The 22,013-nt window shown below is 48.7% G+C and overlaps 1 protein-coding gene and 1 non-coding gene across 2 annotated transcripts; both read right to left on the bottom strand.

Annotated features, from left to right (window-relative positions):
* Positions 1 to 4,762: 4,762 nt before the first annotated feature.
* On the bottom strand, positions 4,763 to 8,638 carry BBOX1 (gamma-butyrobetaine hydroxylase 1). The gene is made up of 7 exons (XM_088525698.1): positions 8,406 to 8,638; positions 8,208 to 8,322; positions 6,222 to 6,420; positions 5,576 to 5,681; positions 5,302 to 5,498; positions 5,043 to 5,209; positions 4,763 to 4,965 (listed from the first exon to the last, which is right to left on the bottom strand). The coding sequence occupies exons 1-7, from the start codon at positions 8,613 to 8,615 to the stop codon at positions 4,763 to 4,765; spliced, it is 1,197 nt and encodes a 398-aa protein (XP_088381824.1). The 5' UTR covers positions 8,616 to 8,638.
* A 13,025-nt stretch (positions 8,639 to 21,663) lies between these two features.
* Positions 21,664 to 21,782, bottom strand: LOC148594528 (small nucleolar RNA SNORA5). Its single transcript, XR_015913456.1, has one exon. It is a non-coding gene; the product is annotated as a small nucleolar RNA SNORA5 (small nucleolar RNA).
* Positions 21,783 to 22,013: the final 231 nt, after the last annotated feature.

Raw genomic sequence — 22,013 nt, 5'->3', positions numbered from 1 at the left:
TTAATGTTTTTACTTTGAAACTTCTAATAGGAGCCTTTAAGTTAATTTTGATGCAGCTTCTGCCAAGCTTTATGCACACTCTTGCCTAAATGTTCCTTGTGATCGATGACAACCCGAATCTACCACTTGTACCTGTGCAGAACCAAGTCCTAGGTTATGACACCCAGCAGGAGAAAAAACATCTGCCCCAATTTCTAACTCGCTTTAACTCAGCAGTCTAAGGTCGCTCCACGAGCTCGGGTTTTCTCCGCTGTTGTTCAGTGTCCATATTTTCCATCCATTTTGGTGCATTTTGCCCGTGCAGTCACAGGCTGGGGCTGCTGCCCCACGTGGACCTGTTTCCTTCCGAGCGCTTACAAATAAGACAGTTTAAATGTGCCCGTGTTCCTGGTGAATGAAGTGCGCTGTGGGGCCCGTGCGAATCCCCAGCTGCTCTGGTGCTGCTCCTTTGTAGGAGAAATCACCTTCTGGCCCTGCTGCAGCCTCCTGGTGTGTTATTAATCATACCAGGATCTCCGGAGATAAGTAAGTGCCGGGGGCTCTGGCGTTTAAACCGTTTTCCTCAGGCTGTTGTGTATCTTAGCATGAAGCTCACAGGCCTGGGTTGAAGGTATTTCATTTATCAGAGTGCTCTCTAACCTGCACTTCCCCTGCTCCTGCCTCTTAGTTTTCATTAAAATTGCTATTTAATTGTGGATTGCATTTGTAGGAAGTCTTCTCAGCACTATCTGTCAATAGGCCATTTGGCTCAGTGAAAAAAGCCCTTTCCTTTTAGCTTCTCAGGCTCCCAGCATACTTAAAAGGGCATTGGGCGCTCCTTTATAGGGAGTCTTTTTGTTAGGAAAAAATACTATTTTATTTTCAAAATGAGAGTTGAAATAATCATTATTTCTCGGTATTAACTGAAAGCATTGCCATTGAGTAACATACCTCTGTCATTTTAAAACTAATTTGGGTAAGAAAATAATGACAGAGATGTTCAAACATGAAGCCATAGATCTTGTTATTTACATGGTTTTAAAAAGCAGAGTAGATATTTTAGGTAGTTTTATATTTATTTCTTGTTTCTGTTTTTCCAGCCCATAAGAGCAGGTTAAAATGAAAAGGGAAACCTGCAGAATGTATCGATCTTTCTTTATTAGCCAAAACTTTGGGAATGAATTTTACAAATGTAGCATTGAAAAATAAGCACTTGCTCCCTGCGTATAGTCTGGATGAGCACAGAAGTTGGCAAGTGTGTCTGTCTCTGAAAGCGCGTGTAATCTGGGTAATATATATGTTGTGTAAAAATGTATGGCCTGAAATATAGTCATTTTAAACCCCGCAATTACTGTTTGTCTTGCAGGAGGAGAGAAAGGGGCTGCGATGGGCAGGGTGCCCTGCAACTGCTCGGAGGCTGCGCGGAGGCTCTCCTGGGGTCACGGGCTGAGTGGTTTTTGAAAGCTCAGAGTTTATCGTGCTGTCCCAGGCAAGATTTATGGGATCCCTGAGAGAGGTTTGTCTGCCCGGCTCTTAAAAGCCTCCAGAAATGGAGGCTCCTCAGAGCTTTCCGGGGCAATTTATTCTCATGCTTTCCAGCCCTTTCTGATAGGAAGCTTCTCCCCTGGCCAATGTTTAACATGATTTTCCCTTATTGCAGGGGAATTATTCCCTTATTTCTTGGCGTAACGCTGAGGTGAGCATGGAGCAGTATGCACAGGTCCCCTCAGCGCAGGCTGTGCCTGGACGTGTTCAGCTGGACGCTCATGCTGGAGATGAAAAACATGCTGTTTGCTACAGAGAGAGCCAAAGAGGCTCCTCTGTCTTCCCTTCTGTCTTCCAGACCGCGCTCATCATTGTGGCCACCAGCTGCTTCAAACATTTACACGTCTCTTTTCCAGCACTTGTATCTCCAAGTCTTTGCTAACTTTACCTGCAAAATTACAGCTGTTTCAAGCGGTACCTTCAGCCCATTGCTGCAGTTGTCTCCCAGAGCATGTGGCTGTTGGGTTCCCCGACTTTCGCTGCCGTTTTGGCCCGGACAAGAGCCCTGCTCGCGGGTGAGCTGTTATTTTACCTGCTGTTCGGGCCGTGCATGTCCTTTGGGCAGCCTGTCCTAGGCCAAGCAGGCTCTTCTGTAGCTCCATGGTGGCTTTTCCTCTGGGCTGTCATGCGGCTGAGCCTTGGCTTACGGTGCAGGCGCATCCTTCCCTTTGCAAAGGGTCCATCTTGCCCATTTAAGTGATCTCTACACTGCCTGGAGCTCCCTATGTCCCCAACTGCAGGTATTTATTAAATGCACTTATGTGATTTTAATTTCCTCCCCTTGGAGTCAATGAGAAAAGTCCCCTTGACTCGTGGGATCTCCAAGGACCATCTCTAACTCATGAGGTTACAAAAGATGTTCCATATATAATTTCTCAGCAGCTCTTGCTGTTCTTGATTCATAGGATTGCTATAAAACTCGCATTGAAAGAAACGAGAACTGCTAACCACAACATGCCCTTCTAATTAGCTAATTTTTTCAAATCCGATTTAATTCCTCCCCAGCTGAGCGCTAGAGAATAATCTCAGTGCCAGAAAATAATCTTTTCTTTTTGTAATTAGAAGTCACATTTCTTAAAAAAAGAAGCGCTGCTGTTGTGTTCTTACGATCTACTGGAGGGTGTGAATAAGCACAACCAGATCCCGCTACGCATGATGGTGCTTGGTCTCCCTTGGATCGCTCAGGGCTTGGTGCTGAAGTGTGGACATGACGAGAGGGAATTAAGTTTTGTGCCAATTTGCGCTTGTCGGCGGCGCTGCCGTTGGCCGGTAACTCCTGACGCTCCCTCCGTCCTCTCCCCACTGGCCCAGGGCTGGGGAGCCGTTTATTTGGCTTCGCCCCCTTCTTCCTCCATTCTCCCTCCTCATTTCTTCTCCTTACGCCAAGTTACAACAAGTGACTTTTCTGCTCCTTGAGACCTAGACCCTTCCTTGGGTTTTGCGAAGCCAGGTTTTCCAGGCTGACCCAGAGAGGGAATTTCAAACGTTTCCGTTGTCGGCCAACGTGCAGTTTTCCAGGAGTGCTGCAGAAGGCAGAAGAATCCAAGGCTGGGAATCACACTTGGTGCAAGGCTTTGAAACCTCTCACGGAGGCAGGTGGGAAAGAACTCGGGCACAGAAATAGGGGCAAATGAAGCACAAAACCAGGAAAAGGGCAAAGAAAGCCGGCTCTGCCTCTGAACGTAGCTGGGGCTCGTGGCGGCGACAGCAGCATGCTAGGGAGAAGGTCGTTTGCACCTCCTGGTGGCAAGTTTAAAAAGTCCCCAAAACATATCCAGATCAGCTGTAAGGACAACGTTGCTGGGATGGAATAAGTCAGGTCAAAATAGCCCGTAATGAAGCCAGCAGCCAGCTCCCTAAATCTGTGTCTTAGAGGAATGAGACATCAAAGTGAATAAAACATACTCAAGACTTAAAGCTCTTCGTGTCGCTTTCGATTCAAAAATATGTCCACAAGAAGTGCACTGCTCCTTTGAAAAGCCAGATTTCCAGTGAAACCCGCTGAATTCTTCATATTCTTGAGACATATTTTGCAAGGGAGCCAAGTGAGACCAAGCAAGACGAGGAACACGCTCGTGTGAGTGAGCACCAGTGCACCGAGCACCTTCTCATGGCCTTTTCCTGCTAGAACAGCATTTTGGGCACCGCTCGCGGCTGCTCCAGCATGGGCACGGGCAGAACCGGAGCAAAAGCAGTGCCTTGGTGAAAGCGCCTGTGTCCGTCCCCCAGATGGACATCCCCGCCGTTTTCCCCGCAAAACCACTAGATGGAGGCCCTGTCTCACCAGCCCGATCCGGACGTCGGAGCTCGCCACCCTGGGAAGGAAAACTGAAGGTTTTGGCCATCTCTTTTGCACTCCTGGAGCGGCGGAAGGAGGTAGGAGGATTTGTCCTGTAACTTTAAAACGTGCATATAAATGTATGTATTAATTTAACTTTTACAGGAAGCACAGAGCTTTCCAACACGGACTTGCCATAGATGCTAGTTCACTTTATGGGCACGCAGGTCAGCACTGAAACTTGTTTGCCTTGGGGATCATTTCAACCACGGAGGCCCCGCTCTGAGGTCAGTCGGGAAAAACCCCCGCGTGGAGCCAAAATGCCTTTTCCGCAGGTCTCGGATCTTTTCCACGGGTCCCAAGTCTCTGAGATTTGGGGAGGGGTGGGGACCCGCAGGACGGAGCATCTCCCAGGCACGAACTCGAGGGGTCTCCTGTGAGAATTGTGAAGAGGACATGCAGGTTCATCGGTTCTACAATGGCTTTTAATGAGCAGAGAAAACAATTTGGATGAAACGGATTTTATTGAAGGAGAGGATAAAAGCACAAAATATCTCGTTCCTACCAGCCATTGGCATGAATCCCAAGGTGCTCTACTCTATCCTAGAGTTGCAATCTCCCATGAATTAAGTTATGTGCAAAGTCACACAGATCAAGTCCCATCCTGTTGGCACTCTCTAGGTATATGAGTATAGAGGTGGGTATATGACTCTCCCCATCGCTTTCCCCTTCTCAATGGCTCACATATATCCCTCACCTTCCACAGTTGGTTATTAGAGGGGGCGCAAGCGGCATGAGGCCCAACACTCCGCTCGCTCTCAGCACCCACCGTGGCTTTAACGCCAGCGCCTCTCCCTGCGGATCAAAGCGGAGTCCCCCGGTGCCCCCGCTGCTCCTTCCCATCCTGACGCTCTCCCGGTTTCTCGCAGGGGAGGCCCCGCCGCACGCTCCCGGCACCGGCTACGCGCGGACGCTGCTGCCGCCTGCGGGCTCCGGGCCGGGCGCGCAGCCGCCCCGCACCTCGTCACGCAGCAGCCGCAGCCGCGACAGCACCACGTCCCAGTCGGCGTAGGCACCTTCCAGGCAGCGGCCGCCCGCCTGCCCCGGCTCGTAGCCCCGGCGCGCGTGCAGCAGCCGCCAGTTGTCGAAGGTCAGCACGTCCCCTGTGAGGAGGAAGAGGAGGAAAAAGGGCAGGAGGAAGAGAAGGAGGCCGCGTGGCCCCGGCCGCACTCACACCCACCTGGCTCCAGCTTGAAGGTGACGACATGCTCGGGGCGCCGCAGCAGCTCGTCGAAGGCCCACAGTGCCGCGTAGAAGGGCCGCACGTGCTCGGGCGCCACGTCGAGCAGCGAGGCCCGCGTCATGTTGTTGTAGTTGATGCGCACGGGCTCACCGTGGGCGTCCACGCTGCGGGACGAGCCCCAGAGCGGCGGCATCGCGGGGCGCCGGGGCCAAGCGCGCCCCGCTGTGCCCGCCACGCCGTCTGCGCCACTACTCACTCGATGATGCGCTGCTTGCAGTGCACGGAGAAGTCGCAGTAGTCAGTGCCGGTGTCGGCGTAGTCCACGGCGGTGCTCGCGAGCACACGGAAGGCGTCGGGGCTGCGCTCGCGCAGGCGCCGCGCCACATGCAGCCCGTCCACCAGCTCGCTCTCGCCGCCCGCCGCCGCCTGCTCGATGCAGTGCAGGAGCTGCACCTGCAGCAGCAGCAGCGCTCAGTGCCGCAGCCAGGCGCATGCGGCCCCGCTCTTGCGTGCGACGTTGCCCTCCCTACCCCCGGCGGGTGCTGCAGCGCCGGGTAGTCCGTGTGCAGGGGCAGCCGGCCGCTCGTGTAGGCCACGTTGTTGGCGTCCACCTTGTCCTGCACCAGCCACGTGGGCCTGTGGGGTGGGAAAAGCCTCCTCTGAACAGGGGGAAACGACCGCGCTGGGGCAGCGGGGCGAGGAGGGGTGGCTGGATGGGGGAAACCTCCAGAGAGCTGGAGCTGCTGTGAGGAAGAAGCGGCCAAGGGAAATGGCATGGACATCCGTAAGGGAGCCACGGTCACCAACCGAAGGAGTTTCTTCAGGCTTTTGCATGAGGAATGATGCATTTACCAAATGCCGATCTGTGAAGCCCTCTGAGTCTCACTGTGTGGCTGTTTTTTGATGTGTTATCATGCTGCCACTTGGTTAAAATGTGGATTTACACGCCTGAAACTGTTCTAGTGCCCTCAGTACTTAAGGATGCTCTACGGGCGGGTTCAAACACCCTCAAGGGCTGCGTGAAACGTCACTGGACACAGAGGCCCCAGCGGAGGGGCACCCAGCAGCAGCGTGAGCGCCGGGGCCACGATGTAGCCCCACAGGACACGGAGCTCTCCCGGGAACCCCGCGTCCTCCTCTCCCGGGCCGTGGAGGCCGGAGGCCCGGCACACTCACCCGTAGAAGGTGAGGCGCAGGAAGCCGAGGCGCTGGCCGAGGGCAAGCAGGGCGCCGGGCTGCGTGGGCGCCCCATGCAGCAGCACCACGCCGGTCTCGCGCAGGGCGCGCAGCCACGCGTAGGCGCTGCCCGCGTCGCGCAGCACCGCGTCGAACGGCAGCCGCGGCAGCTCCAGCTCCGAGCCCCACGAGCGGCGCTCTGCGGAGGCAACGCGGGGCCGCGTGAGCAGCTCGGCCCCTGGCAGGAGCCCCGCGGCCGGGGCCCGTGACTGCAGCGGCGGCCGGGGCTGGGCTGGGGCCAGGAAGCCGGGAGCCCTCGACGGCCACGGCAGGAGCTGCTGGGAATGGTGCCCAGGACATGCAGGGCCGCTCCAGGACAGGGACAGAGATGGGACTGGCTGGAACCGAGGGCCCGGTGTCCCCGAGGGTGAAAAGGGAGCCGGAGATACAGAGACACAGATAGAGCCCAGGTGGGTCTCAGAAGGGCCCTGGAGTCAGAACATCTCGAGGGGACACAGGAAAGAGCTGCCAAGGTCCCGCAAGACCTCGAATTAGCCCTCGGTGTCCCTGCGACCTCCAGTGACACCGAGGGCTAAATGGTGACCCTGATGGCTCCATCTTTTGGGGTCTCTTTGGCCTCTAGTAACCCCGAGGGCTCTTGGGTGGCTCCAGGTGACCCCAGGGCTCTGCTCTGTCCCAGTGACCACTCACACCCCTGGGACGTCTTTGGGCAGCGCTGCAGGGTCTCTGGCCACTGTGTTTCACCCCAGCTCTTCCTGACCCCCCCAAGTCCTCATGTCCCTCCAGGCCCCACTCTGGCCCTCCTGCTGCTCCAGGGTCTCCGCCTGTCCCATCCTGTCCCATCTCTCTGGGTCCCTCGCAGCTCCCGCGGTGCCGCCGCTGCCCTCCTGCACCTGGCGTTGGGCTCCAGTGCTGCCACCTCCGGAGTGCCCTTGGCTGCTGCAGGTGACATGCAGCCCCTGCAGGGCCGGGAGCACCAGGGATGCGACTCCGGCTCGAGCCCCCAGGCTGGTGGGTGACACAGGAGCCGCATGGGTGCCCCATGGTGAGTGCCGAGCTCGGGCGCGTTCCCTGTGCCCGCACGTCCCATCAGCAGCCCCTACAGCATCAACAACGTCACCCACCGACGCACTGAGCGAGGGCACGAGCTGTACGGGGCGCCCTGGATCCCGCCAGGGTGCAAACACGCATGGGGGCAGCTGTGCCAGCCCCACACCTGCCCCTCTGCCCTGCTGCATCCCGCGTTCCCAAGGGGCTGTTCCTGCTTCTCCCGGGTGCGGAGCTGCCCCTGAGTCCTCTGGGGCACTCATGGTCTGGGGCCTTCCCTCCGCTAGAAGGCCTGGGTTTGAACAGCTCCCAGCGAGCTGAGAGCTGCCGTGGGTCCCTGGCCACTGGCAGCTTCGTGTCCCTGGGCCTGTGAGCGAGCGCAGAGCTGCTGCTCCCACGGGCACATGCGGGCTGGAGGCGCCCTGGAAACCCTGAGGTTGTAGGTACGGCCTTGTGTGCATCTAATGTTTTTGTTATTCTATTGTCGTTATTAATTGTTTCTTTTTCCAGAGAAATCTTAGTGTCTAATTCCAACCTACTGATGCCAGGACTGTGGCAGGGGGCCCAGGCCCTAATTTCCAGCCGGCAGGAAAGCAGGAAAGCAGACATGCCATGGCCAAGAGCGCTGCTGTGAAGCGCAGGGGTTAAGCTCTTCCCTCCCTGGGCTTTAGAAAAGGGTTCCCTAGAGAAGCCGATGGGAAGGGGCCACACGAGGCCCATGGCTCTGGCCCCGCTGAGCCCCAGGATGCAGCTCCCGAAGGGAATCGCAGCTCCCGCATCTCCTGCTCTGGCCGTGTCCTGGCGCGGGCGGCAGCGCGGGGGCACGTGCCCAACGGAGGGAGATGGTGGGATGGCAGCTGGGCCCCGAGGAGCAGGGGGTGCCGCCGGCCGCGCCGCACCGCACCGCGCGCTGCCTACCTGGCAGGAGCACCTCCCTCTGCATGCGGGCCCGGGCTCCCTCGGAGAAGCAGCGCTCCCGCAGCCATGCGGCGTCAAACTCGCTCACGTGCCCGTCCGGCCAGGTGACCGTGAGCTGCCGGCAGCGCCGCGAGGGCCGTCAGGAGCGCGCGCAGGGCCCGGGGAGCCCGTCCCGCGCCCCTGCCCCACCACGGGTACCTTGTCGCCCGGGGCCAGGGCCACGCGCTGGGCGGCGATGTCCACGTCGAGCTGCTCCAGGGGCAGCTTGCGCCCCTGCGCCGAGGGCAGGAAGCAGTGCGGGCAGCGGCAGTTGTCGCGGAGCCACACGCACGGGAAGCGGCTCTCGGAGCCGTCGGCCCAGCGCACGCGGAGCTCGCGGCTCCCCTCCACGGCCTCGGCCGCCTGCATCGCTGCTCCGTGCAGCCCGGCGCCCTCGCTCGTACGCCGCCGCGGCGCCCGGGGACTTTGGACCCGACGCGTTGGCCCCGACCGGGCCTCTCCAATGAACAGCGCTGGCCAGGAAGGTTTGAGGAGCTCCAAGCAGCGCCCGTGTCCAAATCCCGTGCGTTAACAGAGCTTCACTTCCTCTCTGCTCTTTGCCCTTCTCTTGTTTTGCAGCCACTCCAGGGCTTTTTTTTGAAAAGCCCTCGCCGGGGACACCCTGCAGCCTGCCTTCTGACACACACGCACACGCTATTTCCAAAATATTTCTCAATCCGACTGAAAAAGTTGCTAGTTTTAAAAATATGAGCACTGCAAGGCCGACGGCAGCTTCCTCTAGAGATTCCCAGGACAAAATTTCACTAAGAGTGACTGGGAAAATGTGGTGTGCTTTAGGATTTCCTGAGGATATAGGTGACTTCACCTACCTGCTTGGAGGGAAGGGTATGCAGCAAGTGCTGGAGCACAGCAAGGGCTTCCCTTATGCTGAAATTTCAGAAGATCTGGTGGCTGAATAGAAATGAAATCCAGCAATGAAACCCCTTCTGCGGGCTGTAAGCTCTTGCTCCTTGTGCACTTTGACAGCGTAGCTCTGCTCAAGGCAGCAGCTTGTTCAATGGCACTGGAAGAGACCCAAAAATGCCCTTAAGCAACCAAAATACAGCAGAGGGGAAATGGGGACAACTGTGACACAAGAGCGCGGAGCCACCCGCGGTGCCCGGGCTCCCGCCCAACGAGCTCCTGCCAAGCCCGGGATGAAGTTCTGTGTCCTGGCAGCGGGTAGGGAACATCAGGGCTGTTATCCCAGGGATATCGGGTGCAGCTGGGTCCCTTGTGAGGGGAAATGCCAGCACCTGCAGATCAGTCTCCTGAGGGGGATGGATCCCTTGGCCAGATCCAGCCTGGCCATGGAGTTGCTCCTGCTGCTGGGATATGGTGCTCTGGCCTCCGGATCTCCCTTCCCTTCCATCCCAGCTGCTTCCTAGCATTGGCCAAGTCCTTGGGTGCACCATGGGGTGCCATGTGCTTCTCAGGTCTATGTCTCTGTGTAATCTCTCCTGTATCTGTCATGCATGCTTTAATGTTTCCTAATGGAAAGGTGCAGGTAAACAGTTAAAAATAGCTAAATGCTACATGTATTTTATGTGCTCTGGGGCCAAAAGAAAAATCTGAAAGCTATGTCTCAGGTCACAACGAAGAGCAGCATTTGGGTAGACGCTCTTTAATAGTCCCAAGGTTTGTGAAATCCGTATAAATTTATCCTCTGTAGAAGGACATCAGCTTGTGGCTTCCTGCTGCTTGGAAGCTGTGAAATGTTGTTATCGCAGCTTGCTGCTGCTGTCCTGCAAAAGGAGAGGCACAAAGTCAAGTCACGGAATGGTTAGGAACCTCCAAACAGTGCTAAATTATAAGATTTATAAGAGTATAATGGGTTTTATTTTATTGGTCTTATGAAAGAAATAGGATCAGCAGGCAAGAAGTGTTTCAGGCTTTTATCCCAAGTGGAAATATGAACCCAAGTCTTGAGATAGCATTTTATCTTTGTATTTTTGGTCTCGTGTTGCTTATATCTGAGAGATTGAAATCAAAAGCTCATGTAAACAGGTCAGTTGGGGAGGGGGTGAGTTAATTAAGTAACTTGCAGGCCAATCACTTGGAAAGCAGCTTTAATACTTTAATAAAACTAAGCCTTGTCCCAGGTGGCCTTTCATTAATATTTGTGTTTGTCTAACTAGCCCCTTTACTTGGAATAATTTATTTTTCCATAGTGTAAGAATAACTTTTTTTTTTTCTTTTTCTGGCTAAATCTTTGCTTCTGGCACAAAGCAGAGCAGAAATGACACAGCAGGAGCATCGCACCCAGGTGTCCCCAACTCCCTCTGAAGCACAGGTGAGCTGGATGTACTCTCCCTCTTGGTGGCTCTGATGGGCTAAAGCTTCCCACTTGTGTCCATTAGGGAAATGGGACCCACCCTGCTGGGCAAACTCCCTGAATTCCCTTTGGTCTCTGCTTTTTCTCTGGCTGGAAAGCTGAGGTTTAGGTTTCTTCTGAGAATATCTGGACAACATCTGTTTTTCTACAGCTCTTGGATTCACGTTCGCCCTTAACTGCTACAGGTATGCTGGGATCCTGAAGGAGAAGGATCACTGCCACAGAATAATGTTTTTATTTGAACAAATTTAAAGCGTTGGCTGCTTTAGTAAGGTAAAACTGCTTTGGCAAATGTACCCACTGAGAGATTTGGGAGCTTTCAAGAGTCTTTTTGCCTGCAGTGAGTAAGTGAGCATTGATACATTATGACAGAAAAAATAAAGTAGGCACGGCCTGAAATTTTCAGTACTAAGAAAACATCTATAGAAAAGCTGACTTGTAGGAGATGGTTTCAGGTAATTAAAAATGACCTGAGGTGGATAATAAATAAGTCATCTGTGTGAGTTGATGTTAAAGGTATTTTTATGGCTTTCTAATTTTCTTACTAAAGCAGCTTGTGTGTTGAAAATACTTATGTTTGAATATCAGGCCAAATATTTCCTGAGTCAGATAGGGCAAGGGGTTTGCAACATTGCCCTGTTTTCTGTCATAATTTACTGCTGGGTGTTAAATGGACTAAAAATCCTAACAAAAAAAGCTGAGGGAAGCCGGGGAAATCTGACTCCCAATTTGTCATTAGAAATTGTGTGTAAAGCTTTTGACTCAATGCATAAGTGTATTTTCGGAAGTGCTCTTGTTGGGGCATCCAACCAAAGAGGTCATACTTGCATCTGGCAATTACACTTCAGCTGGGCATTGAAGAGCAAACTTTTCAAAGGATTAAGTTTTTTTTAAGGGAGAAGGAATGAGAAAAGTGGTGATAATTTACATGTTACTTTGTCATGATTCAAGGAATTGGAATTCCCTCCGGAATTCCAAAGAGAAGAAATCACCTTTGGCTGCTGCAGCTCTTGAGAGCTTTTCCTGCTCATCTGTTGGGTACTAAAAATGGAAATAGAGCTAAATCTTGCTTTTATGTAACTAGTTTCCTCTGTCTTGGTGACTTCATTTTTTTTTTTTCCGGAGTTGGTGTTAATTACCCTTTTTCTGTTGAAATACATTCTCAATTTCAATAATACTTGGTGAGTCTGTATGGAAATGCAGCAAGAATCTCCCACCTTAGAGTGTTTGTATGAACTGAGCCCTGTCTAGGGGCAGGGAGCAACAGGAGACACCCGCAATGGGCCAGTGTGACCCTTGGTGGATGTGCCCGTGTGTTTTGCTCTGGAGATGCACAGTTGAGGGCAGCTGAAAAGAATGTATTGCTAATTCAAAGCCTGGTTTTGTCTGTTTGGTAGTTGGCTGTTTTTGTGAGGAGGAAATTAAGCCTGCCAGTCCAAAACAAAAAAATCTGTAGAGAAACTGCTAAGGGGAAATTTTGTCTTACGAAGAGTTAAGTGCTTTAGCAAACACATTCTCACAAACATTATCCTGCTTCATGTTAATACTTAAGCTAAGAAAACATAAATAAGCAATTCTGAAACAAGTTTCCCAAACTGAGTATTCCTATAGGCCAGAAACCACCTCTGGCCGCTGTGCAGAGTTCCTGTGAACACGGCCACAGTGTTTGTGCTGAGCTGTGTGATCTGTGCGAAATGCCACCAAGATAAGCTCAAGTGTTGCAAGGAAGCTTTGCTTTGTCTGTGGACAGCTCTAGCCTGTCCATGCTGGTTGGTTTTGGTTATTTCTGGGGTGATTAGACTCAGTTTTGAAAGTAATAAGTCACTCCTCAAGGTTGACAACTGCTCCCGTGTACCCTCTTGTCTCCTTGACAAGAGTAATGGATATTGTATGTCTGAGGGCCCTGTGTTGGGGGCTTTGAATTTGGGCATCTCGACATCTAACAGTATTGGTGCCTGGTGGAAGTATCACCCTTTTCCAAGAGACTTAAGTTTGACGTGCACCTGGTCTAGAGGAATTTGGATACGGTCAGCAAAGCAGCTGTGTGACCATGCCTGGCCATAAAAGCACCCTAACAGAGCGAGGCTTCTGTGATGAGAATCATGGTGGCCTCTTGGTGAATTTTATGCTTAATTTGGCAAGCTGCTGAATACTATGTGGGATGATCCAGCTATCAAAGTCCGAGGAAAATATTTCTCTTGTCTGCTTAAGTGTACCCAAAACTACATCTCATATTCCTCCAAGCAACCTGTTGTCAAATCTCACAAGGGCTCTGTTATGGCCAACTACCTTAAACTGCAATTAAGAGCTATCATATTGCAGAGTACTCTGTATAAGGCACAGATATCTCTCTTCTTGCCAAAAAGAGAATTTTTGTTTATTTAGGAGAGGAGCAGCTGCTGAGTTTGTGTTCACATTTGCCAGCCTGGTCTTTGCATTGGGTTCCCTTGCCTCTCTCTACCAGTGCTCTGAATGGGGCCTCTGCCTTTAAGAGCATGACAAGGGCATGAATATACTGCACTAAAACTGATGAGTAATTCTATTAGCAAAAATATTTCCAGTTTTAGAAAGTATTTTAATAGAAATGCTTTTCTACAAAAAGGTGTCTGTGGTGAAAAAATGTTGCATGTCAATGTTGGTTTTTCCATTAATATAGTTTGTGTTACCTCTTTGTCTCTTGGTACAGCTGTGATGTTTATAGGTGGGGTATAAAATCAAGTCTTTAGCTGCAGCAGTGATGAGGGTAATACAAAAGAATTGAAAGGAGGAAGAGAAAGTGATTGACAAGCTCTTAAAAGCAGGGATTGCCTTGTGCATGGTCAATGTAGCTATTGTAGCTCAGAAAATACTTGTAAATTTATCAGATTGATTTTCATTGACTAATAAGGAAAAAGGCATTTCAAACTGAAAATGACTGCTAATAAAAATGGTGAGTGGGATTTTTATGACAAGAGTGTGTTAATGACAAGAGGCTGATAAAATATGGGTTATCAAGTGAGGTCTGAGTGGTAACAGCAGCTGAAAGGAGAATGTTAAGCAGAAGATTTCACTAAATACCTGGGCCAGATCTGAACATGAGAGAACCGGTGTCCATCACAGGGAGACCAAAGCAGCAGCAAGTGAAGCCTAGTGAAGATGAAGTCGTGCCTGGTTGTTGAAGGCTACTTAAGGAGATTTGGTGAGAAAAATAGCTCTCACTAGAAAAATGTTGCTCCTAATCGAGGGGTTGCCTTGGGTAAGAAGGAAATCTGCAGCTGGTAACTATGCTGGAATGGGTACTGCTGAGAAAACAGAATATTCTGAATTTTGTAGTTGGCTAGCTGGAATGAGGGAGGCATGAAATCTGTGTAGCCCTAGCCAAATACACTAATTTGGTCGATCTGCATCAAGTACAAATTAAAACTGTATGATTTAAGTTCCTTTTTGAGGGAAATCATGCTCTTCATTATTTGAGAATGTTTAAATTTATGAGCACCTGTATTTGTACCAAGATGGAATGTGGAAGTAGGAATAAGACTGAAGCCTGAAAAATGCAAGTTGGATGCTCTGAGGATGGTAGTTCAGGATTCTTCCACTAAATGAAACACATCACTTGCTGAGATGAGGGGCTAGGGCAAGACAGCAGTGGCAGATTCCCTCCCATTAGAGAACATTGTGTTTAATAAGGAGGAGAAAACAGATGTAAATGTCAATTTTTGCACTGTGCAACCATAGGGTCCAGTGGATTGAACGGTCAGGGTGTTGCTGACTTGATACCAATAAAAGGTCTGGCAGATGTATCTTTATGTAGTTGTAACTCCCTCAAGCATTTGGGACCGAAGGCAGGAGGGGGATGAGTGGCTGCCCTGCCTGGGGAGATGGGATATGGGTGTCTGAACAGCAGCAGGTAGGTGCCTTGGGCAGCACAACTGCACTGTAGCTCTGCATGTAGCGTGGCGCTGTGGGATGGGGTCACTGCCCTCCACGTCTCGGCCTGCAGGCTCAAAAGTCCATAGTGGAACAGACCTGAAAGAGCTGCTGATTAACTTGGGGAAATTGGACATAGCTCCCTGACTAGGCAATTTATAACCTTGCGTCTGCGAGCAGAGAGTGGGAAGGGAGAGGTGATCCCATTCCAGACTTGACAAAGTATTAGAGTGTGTTTGTACATAACAGTTGCCTGATCAGGGAAATACAGTAGGTAGTTAAAAGCCTGAGAGAACACCCGAGTAGTTGTCAGTATTTAAAGTTGGAGGTTGGACTACTAATTAGTGACCTGAGAGTAAGAAATGGGTACGTGCTTGTGAAACCTGTGGACAAAACAGATAGAGAAATTTGTGGTGTGGGGGAGTCATGCAAAATTACATTGCATGACTTTGTCAACACAGTAACTGGGCTACAGGAAAGCTAATCAGGATAACTTTCAGCTGCCAATATGATGGAGCTGTGGCAAGCATGTGGTTTTAGATGGCATCAGGCAAGGCATTTCTCCTGGAATACAGAAGGTTTCAGTTTGCTGGCTTAGCCTATGCGGGGTCTGAGCTGCAGTAGTGTGTGCAGCCTGGTTAGAGTTTCTCAAGATAAACGAATTCAACCTGGTATAAGGCAACAGAGCAAATAAAATGTCAATGCAAAGCTGAGCAGCTTGGGAGAGAAAGACATGACTTGGGTTTTAGGTGACCCGCTCATTTTTGAAACTAAAACTGAAGGTCCTTAGGCATCGGATGGGCTTTTGAAGAGTGTGAGTGCTTTGAAGGCTGTTATCCCTGAAGAGCAGCCAGCTAGCTCAGCTAAGTACATACCCAAAGCCTCAGGCAGTTTGCCACAAACATGGTCCCACCTAGGTCTGTGCGATCCTTTCTCTCCCAAGCCGCTCAGCTTTGTGTTCCTGGAAGCTTTTTCTTGTGCAGATGAGAACCTTATTTTTGGTACCTACTGCCTTTTTACTGCTTTCCAAACTACCTTCCTCAACAGATCTTTCTCAGCCATTTGTTAATGTTGCTACCCCTCACTAAAGCTCCTAATAAGGGTCTTGCTATTTGTAGGTATCCCTTTGCCTTGAGACGTGTTTACCTTTTCCCTCTTGCTTTCTGAAGACTTGCATGTCTTCAGAATTTGTCTTTTTATCTCCTTTATCAAGCAAAGATTGTTGGGTCGTGGATATCTTAATTCTTTTTGTTTGTTTTTGTATCCTATGTTTCCCTTTTCTTAAGGTGAGACCATGTAACTCCATCATTAGAGCAAAAATCATTGTATAATAAGCAATTGAGATGGCTTCTTGAACGAGCATGACCTCAACTGTTGATCCATTTCTCTCTTGTAATTCCCTTCAAATACTGACTTCTGCAGCATCTCTGGCAAATTAATATTCTACTGCACTGATGCTTTTTCAGCACTGAGTCCATGCCAACATTGAGATGGCTGTTAGAACTGCAGAGACTATAAGGGCAGAAAAAAGAGCTTTTTGACCAGACTTTAGAAAAATCAGTACTAAGTATTCCTGGGCAGCATTGAAAATCCATTTCCTTTATCATTTTCACTTCACATGAAAACAGTAATTCCACTGGTTAGATAGCTCGTGCATGTTTGCTTCATCTGTCACATGACAGAAAAAAAATCAGTGTATATAGTAAATATTTGTCAGGACTTACTTAAACTTCACAAAAGGGTGACAATTTAAACTATATTGTGTGTATTGTTTCCTCTATTTTTTTTAGCTTAATTGCAACGGGTGACCACAGAATAGTAACCAAAAAGTATGTATTAGATTCATTCATGTTCCTCTGGTATGAAGCCAAATGTGGCTGTTTGCTCTTGTCTCAAGGCAAGGCATGTTTTTCTGGAATTATGAAATAACTCCAGATTCAGTTAAACAACGAGTTATTTAAGTCTCTCTAAAGTAGGACCTGTTGATGGCAGAATTGCTCCATCACTTTCATGTGTATCCTCATACAGAAGGATCCCAAAAGCCTATTTTTTATAAGCCATTCACACAACTGGGAAATGTAAGATTAAGCAGTCTGAGCTTTTTGGACTGTGGTTCATTAAGGCTGCCTACTATTAATGAAATTTTCCAACTTATCTGTCTGATTCATGTGTTGAAGTTAGGTGGCGTTGGGATGTGCTATCTTGTTTACCTAATTGCTTTCCTGAGAGAATGACTGTTACTAAATTTCATTCTAGGATAGTACTTTATCCATCAGTAATAATAAAAAAATTCATAAATTCTTATGGAATAGCTAATTCAGACTTAAAAATATTTCCTTTAAACATCACTAAATAACAAAATGAAAGATATAAAAATATGCTTTTAAGTTGGATTATTCAATATTGCTGCTATGCATTCAAAATGTATTCTGGTTTGCTAATTCATCAGCAGATACTCCTACATTCCTAGAGTGTCCAATGAGTTAGCAGACAGTCTGTGGTGTGAAGAGATCACGCAGAGAATATAAATCACACTTTCTCATTCTATCTCCTAGTATATTAAAAAAGGCAATTTCTGTGGAAATCTAAACAGATAAATTTGCAATTAAAATAAGACAGCATCAAAAAGCATGCTAAATAAGGATGAGCCTGTTTGCTACTTGAGAAAAAATTGTGCTTCCTTACAGCATCATGTGTTTATGGGCGCTCTCTTTCTATTAGGTGAAATTGAATTGTGTGTTTCTTGTTTTAAATCGAATTCCTACTGCCTGTTCCAGAGCTGGCTACGTTAGGCAAAGATTGAGATGGAGCTTTAGGGTTGGTTCCATTTGTGTCTGCCTTGCTGGGCAGCAAGGAAATCAACATATCCTTGTAGTGACCCTGCTATTGAGATGGCTTGTCCCCAAGGGAATATTCCCATTAGACTTTGGGAATGTTGACTGAAACTGGTGAGGATGGCAGCTAAAATAAGAATGAGTCTGGCTTATACTTTTCTGATATTAAGAATTTTTTTTTTTTTTTTTTTCCTTTTCCAGGTTGTCTACAACAAGACCTGGGAATAACGGGGTGGTAATTCATGATGTGTTGTGTTTCTGTGTGCGTGTTTTGTTTTTATAATAAATGCATATCTTAGGGGAAAATGTATTTCTCAGAGGCCTGGTTTATTCCTTCCGGAAAATAAGCAGAGAGGTCTCAGTCCTTCTTTGGTCTGACCTCAGGTTTGTGCTCTTGCTGCTGAGACCTTGCAAGTACCTGGTGGAGAAGAGTTGAAGGTCATAATATAGAAAGGTCAAGTTGATAGTTTTTTCAGCATACCCAAAGAGGAGAGACCCAAATCCGTATTTATACTTCCTGCCTGGTTGTGTTGGGTTTGTGTTTGAAGACCCCGCGTTTCTGTGCACGTGCCCTACCACCAAGGCTGTTTCTCATACTTACCTGGTGGAGCATCTCATCCCATAGGGCATGCAGATGTCAACTGAATTTAAGAGGAGGGATTAAGTTTAGTTGTGATAGTTCTGGGCTGCTTGAGAGAAGTGCTGTGTCTTCTTCCTCTCTGGTTTTGAACTCTTGTTTTTCTGTTGTTCAGATCGATATGACGAGAGGTTCAGATGACAAAATCCTTTCTCCAGGCGCATGGCCAAGTCTTAGGACCATCTCTTTGCTATTGGCACGGGTGGTCAGAATAGTCACAGTGGTTAAATGCAAGTCTTCCCTTAGAGGAATGTCTAAGTGCTGAGCTGTTAGAAGAAAGGAAAGCAGCATCATAACTTATCACTCTTTGCATAATACCTCTCATTTTGTTTGTATATGAAATACTGGGATACGAGGGATTCTGCTTTTTCTTCATATCAAGCAGAAAACTATTTGACATGAAACTATCTTGTTGGTCTTGTTTTATTTGGAGAAGTATTTATAATATTGAATTTTTGAAAAATGTTTTGAATAATGTTTTATTTGGCATCCTAGCATCTGAGCAGTTGATGGTGTGAAATTTATAATACATCTGAAATATTACCAGTGGGGTCTCAACTGCTTTGGGATACAGTTTGTAACTTGTGAAGTGTGACAGATTGGGGACACACTGTAAATGTTTTATTTTGAACATGTTAGATATTTGGAAGCCCTAGGAGCTATAAAATAATTTTAAAACCCTAAATCCTTAAATGTGCAATGGCTAGATTTATAAAAAAACTCATAAAACACAAAAGCTAAAATATCTTTTCACAATAGGTTGTTCTCTCTTTCCACTGTATTTTCAACGGAGTTGGGTGGGGTTTGGGGGTTTTAATGGATGCTCTCTAATCTATAGAGAATAGTTTGGGGAATTCAATGCAGGGAAAACATTCATCTGCAATGCATTATCCTTAAAGGATTAAAATTGAGCTTTCTCCAGTAGTATTGATATATTGGACCTATAAGGAAAACAACTCCATATAAAATATATTTTGCTTGCTTATAAATAAAAAAGGGTCATTCTAGCTGCTGATTCTGTATGGCACATATTAATAGGACTGTTTGCTCCTGTAAATTCTTGGACAAACTTAGCAGCAAGCAGTGTCATTTGGGAGAAGCCTCTTTTTTAGGCAAAAATGCGAATTACTTGCCCGATGGTTATGGCACAATGAGACTTTAGGCACTAAAAGCAGGAGCTGAAATAGGGCTTCGTTAGGAGGGCATAGTGTGAGTGTAGATTTCAGCAACCTTTTCTCTTTGTCCGTTTTGGCTTGTCTTGCTTCATTTGCCATCCAAACCATGTAGCATTTTCTTGTTTGCTTCCCGGGTTATATAACCATTTCTAAAGCTGTGCTATGTGGCTCTCTGGCCAGGCTGCCTCCTCTTCCTCCCCCACAGTGCATTAGTCTCAGTGGAAACACAGCAGGGACAACTGGTCTCTGCTCAGGAGCTCCCTTTGCCTTTCTGCAGCTCCAGGAGAGTTATTTTAGTGTTAATCTTGCACTTGAGCTCCTGAAAATTCATTGAAATACCTTTTCCTGAATGGCAATTCCTGCTTTATTGGTTCTGCTGTTGTACAGGGATGTTTCATACTGACAAGCAGCGGCTGCTGCCGTGTGTAGTTTGTCGCCGCTTCCAGCGGGTGCCTTCTGGCACTGTGCAAAGCGGGTGCCGGTGGTGGGACCGGGCAAGGGGAGAGGAGCAAAAGGGGCCATTGGAGCATCCCGAGCTGTGTAGAGACTTATCAGCATGTTAAAAGGAGGTGGGGGGGACAAACTGCTTATTCTGAGTGGTGCAAACTGTTTCTGCTGTGTGTGCTGCAGTGGTTTCCTTAGGGGAGAGGTTGCTCACAGTGGTGCCCTGAAGCAGAGGGACTGGGCAGTTTCCCTGGGCTGTCCAGGGAGGATCCCACCTCTCCCACCAGCATCTTGGGATGTTCCCGGAGGAAGCAGGCGGGCGCTGTCCCCGCTGCCTTGTCCGGACCCGGCTGCCGGGACGCGCTCGTGTCCGTGGGCATCGCTGGCCCCTCCCAGCTGCACCGGGACAGTGAAGTGGGAATTGGGCTTGGAAACCAAGTATCTGAGCCCAGAGCTGAGCAGAGGGACGGACGTCTCTGCTTCTCCTTTCCCAGTCACTAAAGTTGATGACTTTTTGCACTGGGAGAGCTCAGGAAAGGACTTCTTATCAGAGGAAGTTTTTCTCCCCCCGACAGCGAGTTTGGGACAGCTGAGCCGACGGTGGCCTCTCCTCGGCTTTTTCCCGGACCGGGGGAGTGTTAATGTGAGTTTTCTGCTCCTGACATGTCAGCCGTGCTCATCGAGCTGGATCGACTCCCCTCAGCTGAGGCCAGGAGCAAGGAGGGCTCCCGGCCGGGATTTAAGGAAGGGGCATCCAGGGAAGCATGTGCCGAGTCTGGCAGTGCTCAGCTGCGCCGCTCGCGCTCTGCTCCCGCTGGTAAGCTGCGCTCACGGGCACCGTTTCCTACATGTGGGTTTAGTTCCTCCTGTAACCTGGCCTGGGGGAGCTGTAGGGTCCTGCAAGGAAGAACGTAGCAGGCTTTGTCGCATGGATGGGAGGCCATATATAGACTTAAAAGACTTAAGTTGGCCTTTTCCAGAGTCAGGGATCTGTCTGTTCTCCTACAGTCGTGCAATATAACCTGGAAATTGCCTCTTGGCCCCTGAGGAAGTGCTGATGGAGAATTAGGCAAAAATCTTGTTTCAAACTCTGTTCTTCCATTCCCTAGTGAAATCTCCTCTTTTGCCCTCTTGAAGTGCCTTTGGGGTATGTATTTTATCCATGTTTGCAGTGAGCAAGGCTTTGCAGCATTGCTTTGGGCTGAGGTCCGAATGAGATGCTGCAACCAAGTTGTGTCTGGCTTCCACATCCTGAAGTCCTAAAAGGAGCTTCCAGTTGCTCAACCTTGGCTGTTGATGCAAATAAATAGCAGTGGGATATGAATGTTTAATCACTTTCCTAATCACTTGCTACTTAAGTGGGAAAGAATAATATTTTTCTAAGTTTAACTTACTATATTTCACTTTGATATGGATGCGAGTACCGGTCCTGAAATGTGTTTAGTTGAGGTCTGCATACACACCACTGCATATACTGCAGAAAGTAATATACTGCAATAACAACTAGAGTATTGTTTAATTAACATTTTATGCATAGTTACTCTGCCAGGCAGTGTCCCAAACAGAAACTGTGGCTAGCTCTATGAATAATCGCTTTTTTTGCAAGTTAAACTTTAATAAAAGGTTACCTAAGATGGATAAAAAATGCAAGTGGAGCTTGTTGCATTCTCTTTGAGTTTGCACAGCGGGAAGCAGCTCCTTCCAAGTGTATAGGAAGGAAATGGATATTACCAGTAGATCATGCTTCTTGGTGGCCTTCTCACTCTGTGTGATGGGATAGAATTAATAGCTATCCTAAAAGCTACCCACAGAGCCTGATTGAAACCCTTGGGATTGTCACTGTAATATGAGGTAGTCTTTCCAAAGACAAAAGCCTTAAATGTGACCAAGCTTGGCTTAGAAAACACTGCATGAAGAGAGTGATGACACATCTTGGTCCCCATGGCGCTCTGTTCCCTTGGCACATGGACTAGCCTGCTCTGAGCAGAAGCATGAATGGAGCAGCTGTAACTGTAAGGGTAATGTGGGCTCGATGCCTTTCGGCTGGCTCCAGTGATCTTTAAGAAAATAAAGCTTGTTTTGATTTAGATATCTACATCTAAAAATGGATGAGCATGCGTGAGGTCTATGTAATGTGACTGCTGTTGTGGCATCCAAGTCCAGCACTTGCCTTAAGTGAGGCAGATGCTAAATGAAATAGATGCAACTCTGTGGCATAGAGGAGAACAGCCACTGAGTGCCCGGGCTGGAAAGACACCATTTTCTGACTTTCCTGTGAGCCTTGCATAGATGGATGATTTGGGGAAAGGATCTGAAAGTTATTTTCCATACATTAAGTTCCGTACATCCAAGGTTCTCTGAGAGAAGACTATTTTTCTGCCTATGTACAGGAAAATCTTCTGATGCTGTATGTGTGCAGATATAAAAGGGTCAAAA

This window comes from Tinamus guttatus, unplaced genomic scaffold (genome assembly GCF_059628265.1).
Source record: "Tinamus guttatus ecotype Peru unplaced genomic scaffold, ASM5962826v1 Tinamus_guttatus_pri_ptg000240l, whole genome shotgun sequence".
NCBI lineage: Eukaryota > Metazoa > Chordata > Aves > Tinamiformes > Tinamidae > Tinamus > Tinamus guttatus.
This window is presented reverse-complemented; position numbering and strand designations above follow the sequence as displayed.

Excerpts from the sequence above, each read along its gene's own strand:
- BBOX1 (XM_088525698.1), bottom strand. The coding sequence starts at position 8,615 with ATGCAGGCGGCCGAGGCCGTGGAGGGGAGCCGCGAGCTCCGCGTGCGC. Across the intron at positions 5,499-5,575 it reads CGCTGCAGCACCCGCCGGGG|GTGCAGCTCCTGCACTGCAT; the intron begins GTAGGGAGGGCA and ends CTGCTGCTGCAG. Across the intron at positions 5,210-5,301 it reads TGCAAGCAGCGCATCATCGA|CGTGGACGCCCACGGTGAGC; the intron begins GTGAGTAGTGGC and ends CTCGTCCCGCAG.